We start from the raw sequence: 5,023 nt of genomic DNA on the forward strand, positions 1-5,023 counted from the left end.
TAATAATACCAGCTGATATTTATTAAATACTTTTTATTTCCAGGCCCTGGGCTAAGCCTTACTTACATGGGCTAAGCATTGTTTTTTAATCTCTGTAACTTTATAAAATAAGCAATCCTATCTAAATTTTGTAGACCAGGACAATTAGCATTAAATAAATTATGAATCTTGCCCATATCACACAGATAATAAGTAACACAGCCAGAATTGAAACTCAGGGGTGTATAATACCTAAGCCCTTGCTCTTAATATATTCACTCATAGAGTTAATTCCAGAAGTAATGAAACCATGTCTAAAATACCAGTTATTTTGGTTATTATTTAGTAGATGGTATTGTACCAAACTCAGGTTCAGCTGCTTGGCTCATGAGCCAATGATCAAGAAACAAGGGTTGATGGAAAGCAAAGTAGATCTGTTCAAAATGCTGACATTCAGGGAAGATGGCAGACTATTGTCTCAGAGACCACCTTCCCCCTTCCTAGAACAGTCAGAGGTTTTATAGGTACACAAGAAGGAACAGAACAAAGGAAAGGGGGAGTTAGTCATGCTACTCTCCTGGTGTCTGGTTTGTTCTATGACGGTTATCTCAAACCTGGTCGTAGGGATGATTCGTATGTCATGTGACAGAAAATTGCAGTCCAGCATTGCAGCCTGATTGCAGGTGTCCCGACGGATGGCTGAAGGCTGACTCAGTTTCTTGCAAGTTATTGTTCTGCTGATTAACAGATTGATGAGGTATGTGTGTAGCCTTGGGAAAGCAGAGCAATTAAATTGGGCAGTGAGGGAGAGAAACAAAGAAGAGGAAGGGAAAAGCTACAAAATGTAGTAAATCAAACTATAATTCAGTAAACCAAACTAGATTGCTAAATCCCTAAAAGTATACCATGACCCTTACAGTACTGCAGCTAGTACTACTACTGCTGATACCGCTGTTGCTGTGGCCATCATCATCTTCATCTTTAAAGGGTAAAAGTGAAAGTGACAGAAAGGGACATAGGGAAACCCAAAAATTCCTTCGCCAGAACAATTGTTTCTGCCTTTATGTACTTAAGTCCCCAAAGACAACAGCTATGCAGAGCATTTCTATTTGTCTCTAAACTGTAGAGTATGATTTAGAAATTTTTGGTATAGATTAAATTTCAAACATCGCATATGGGTGAAAACACCCAAGAACTGAAAGTTGTCAGAGACTTGTTCATCCCCTGAGGATATTAGTCGCTTTACACTGCATCTAAGGACCTTACCCCCAAGTCAAAAGAACAGCTTGAGATCTACCTAGCCTCTTAACAACAGGAATAACTCTGGATTGCACTCCCTGCTCCAAATTCAGGACTGTGACCTGCTCCAGATTTAGGACTGTGATTGTATTGGCTAACTCTTAACAAGAGCTTCCAGGAGTGATAGGGCTCAACTCTCCCTGCATAGTCCAGAATATTTAAATGCTATTTATACTTTATGATTTTGTTAAATGTCTGCAATGTGCTTTTGTTTCTTATAGAATTAAAAAATAAAGCTTATTTTAATGAAACTATCTAAGATTAATTCAGTAAGGCCTCTTGAACCTGAAAGCAATATTAAAATGAAAATATTCATTTCTTGCATACATACACTTACTAAATTAATCTTAACCAACCTAAGGTCTGCACTAACAAACTTCTAAACTTGATACTCATTTGAGTAATAGATAATGACACTGCTCAAGTCACAAAGAATCTTTTATCATAGATTTTTAACAATCAAACAGTAAATTAGAAAAAGTCATTTTGACCATGTTAGGGAGTACAAATAGCTCAGTGTATACACGTGCCTTTGTTCTTTGTATTTCCTATACTTAGTTTGCTTTCAAACAAAATCCATAATGATTCTTTAAACCTTTATTATGAGTGTCTACCCCACTCAGCCTAACTCATTTTATCTAACTCCAGCGACATAGGTGATTTCCAACATTCTCCAGGAAATCTGCCTACATGAGCCTTGGCCAACAAATGAGTGGCTCTGTGCCTCATATCTTCATCTGGAAACAGTACATTACAGCCTCCCTCACAGGGATGCTGTAATTATCAAATAAGATAACACGTAGAAGGCTCTGGCACTGTTTCTTCTAATTAATGGCCAGTCTATAAATATAAGTTCTCTTACATTTGATATTTTTAAACACTTCTTATAGATTCACAGCATTTCTAAGTTTACAAATAATTGTATTTATATGATTAAATTTAATTTTGTAACAATACTAGATGCCAAGTGATATCATTTCCATTTTCAAAATTAAAAATTACAGTTATGAGAAGGAAAGAGTCACACACAGAAAAGTTAAAACTCACCCTTAATTTTTGATCCTAAATTATACAACATAGTTGGCCCCTCCTCAATTGTATACATTTATATTCTTAATCCTGAAATGTCATCATTTTTCTGATTCATATATTATTTAATAATGTATTATCCCCTGGTGTTCTCTTATTATTTAATAAGTATAGTTCATTTTTTTCCCATATTAAGCCAATGCAGGCCATTCATAACTCTAAAGCTAGAATGTTAAACTAAATCAAATTTAATGAGCTTTAATTTAAAAAGCATAAAATGAATGAAATATTTCTGTGCAAAAGCATTATTACAAAATGGAATGAGTGATATTCCCTGCCTTCAGCTGTTATATGCCAACTCAAAAATGCAGGGATACAGGACAGTACATTGAATGGCTCCCATTAATGTCACTCTTTCTGTACTGAACAAAAGGCAGTTTAGCACAGGAATAAGAAAGTATGCTCTGAGAACAGGCAAATCTATCTTTGCCCTATTCAAATCACACAGTAATGTGAAAAAAATATATAAACCTTTATTTTTCATAGCCATAAGAGCTTTTACAGAATAGATTCTTCCTCTCTCAAACAGGCAGACCCTGACCCTCTGCAGTGATCTTGGTTTGAACAAATATCTGGATGATCTTCCTTCGTATCTCCTTGGTCTTCACAGTATAGACTATGGGGTTTAGCACAGGGGGTACAATAAGGTAGGCATTAGCCATGAGGGCATGAGTCAGCGGTGAAAGGTGCTTTCCAAAACGATGAATGACAGACACCCCGATGAGTGGTACATAGAAGATGAGTACAGCACAGATGTGTGAAACACAGGTGTTGAGTGCCTTCAGCCGGCCCTCCCCTGAGGTTATGGCCATTACTGTTCGGAGTATGAACACATAGGAAAGGAGGATGGAGAGGGAGTCAGAGCCCTTGGTGAAGATGACAGCAATGAGGCCATAGAGGCTGTTGACACGGGTGCTGGCACAGGCAAGGCGCATGACATCTTGGTGGAGGCAGAAGGAGTGGGAGAGGATGTTGGAGCCATAGAAGGGGAGCCGCTTGATGAGAAAAGGCACAGGGAAGACCACACAGACTGCCCTTGTCAAGATGACTACCCCTGTTCTGCAGACAACACCATTAGTTAGGATGGTGCTGTACCTGAGGGGGTTCCAGATTGCTACAACCCGATCAAAGGCCATGGCCACCAGAACACCAGACTCAATGGCTGAGAAGGTGTGGATGAAGTACATCTGAACAAGGCAGGCATCAAAGGTGATGGACTTGTAGTTAAATCACTACAGTCACCTTCAAAACACTCTTCTTGGGAAGCTATGCACCAACACCAGTGCCTAGTTCACTCTTCAAAGCAATTTTGGAACTTTTTCTAGAATAGCCATTAGAGCTGTCAACATATTACCCTGAATGTCATCAAAATGTCTTCCTTTCAAGATTTCCTTTACCTTTGGGGAAATAAAGAAGTCATTAGGGGCCAGATCAGGCTAGTATGTAGTGTGTTCCAATACAGTTATCTGTTTAGTGACTAAAAACTCCCTCACAGACAGTGCCATGTGAGCTGGTGCATTGTCGTGATACAAAAGCCATGAATTGTTGGTGAAAAGTTCAGGTCATTTTCACCTAATTTTTTCACACAGCCTTTTCAGCACTTCCAAATAGTAAACTTGATTAACTTTTTGTCCAGTTGCAGTTGGTACAAATTAATAATAAATAATCTCTCTGATATCAAAAAAGTTAACAACATCATTTCAACATGTTCGTGAACTTGATTGACAGACGTCGTATTTTCATCCACCCTATGGTCATACTTTTGTTCCATTTCCTCAAGCTAAATATTCTCCTGCTCACTATGCATAAGTGTTTTGTTGGTCTTTATTCCCCTTATTCAGCTTCTTTTTCAATACATTTCTATTTTTTAGTATCTTCCTTATGCTAGAATAATTTAGCTTTGGAGATTATGTAGCTTGAGAAGTATTTGGCTCTATGGCTTTTTAATGTGATATGGGAGAAGATATTTGCAAAAACACCTCCAATAAGGGGCTAATATCCAAAATATATGAGGAACTCATGCAAATCAACAACAAAAATACAAAGAATCCAATTAAAAAATGGTCAGAGGACCTGAATAAGCATTACTCCAAAGAGGACATACAGAAGGCTAATAGACATATGAAAAGATGCTCAATATCACTAATCATCAGAGGAATGTAAATAAAAACCACAACGAAATATCACCTCATACTGGTTAGAATGGCTATTATCAACAAGACAAATAATAACAAGTGTTGGAGAGGCTGTGGAGAAAAAGGAACCTTCAAACACTGATGGTGGGAATGCAGGTTGGTGCAGCCGCTATGGAAGGCAGTGTGGAGGTTCCACTTCTGGATTAAAAATAGAAGTTCTTGTCTGAGGACATAGTAAGGACAATACATATGCTGAGGTAACCTGGACAGAGTAAGAATCAAGACACTTTGAGCTATAAAGAAATTATACCGGGGCCGGCCGAGTGGCGCGTTGGTTAAGAACTGGCTCGGGACGCCAGAGGGCCCGGTTTGGATCCCACATATGAGGGCCAGTGACACTGCCCTCTACAGCTAAGATGCTGAACAATAGTTCAACCTGGAGCTGGGCTGCCGTGAGTCGCTGGCGATGGCGTAGGCTGCAGCCCCTGTGGCAGTGGGTTGCCATGGGCTACTGTATTTAG

General features: G+C 38.8%; 1 protein-coding gene across 1 annotated transcript; it reads right to left on the bottom strand.

Moving 5' to 3' along the window:
• Window positions 1–2,888: 2,888 nt before the first annotated feature.
• Window positions 2,889–3,596, bottom strand: LOC109396491 (olfactory receptor 51H1-like; the record flags this gene model as incomplete). The annotated part of the gene is made up of 1 exon (XM_019668353.1): window positions 2,889–3,596. A coding segment is annotated over one exon (708 nt), but the record flags the coding sequence as incomplete, so codon positions are not given.
• Window positions 3,597–5,023: the final 1,427 nt, after the last annotated feature.

This window comes from Hipposideros armiger, unplaced genomic scaffold (assembly GCF_001890085.2).
Source record: "Hipposideros armiger isolate ML-2016 unplaced genomic scaffold, ASM189008v1 scaffold_525, whole genome shotgun sequence".
NCBI classification, from domain to species: Eukaryota; Metazoa; Chordata; class Mammalia; order Chiroptera; family Hipposideridae; genus Hipposideros; species Hipposideros armiger.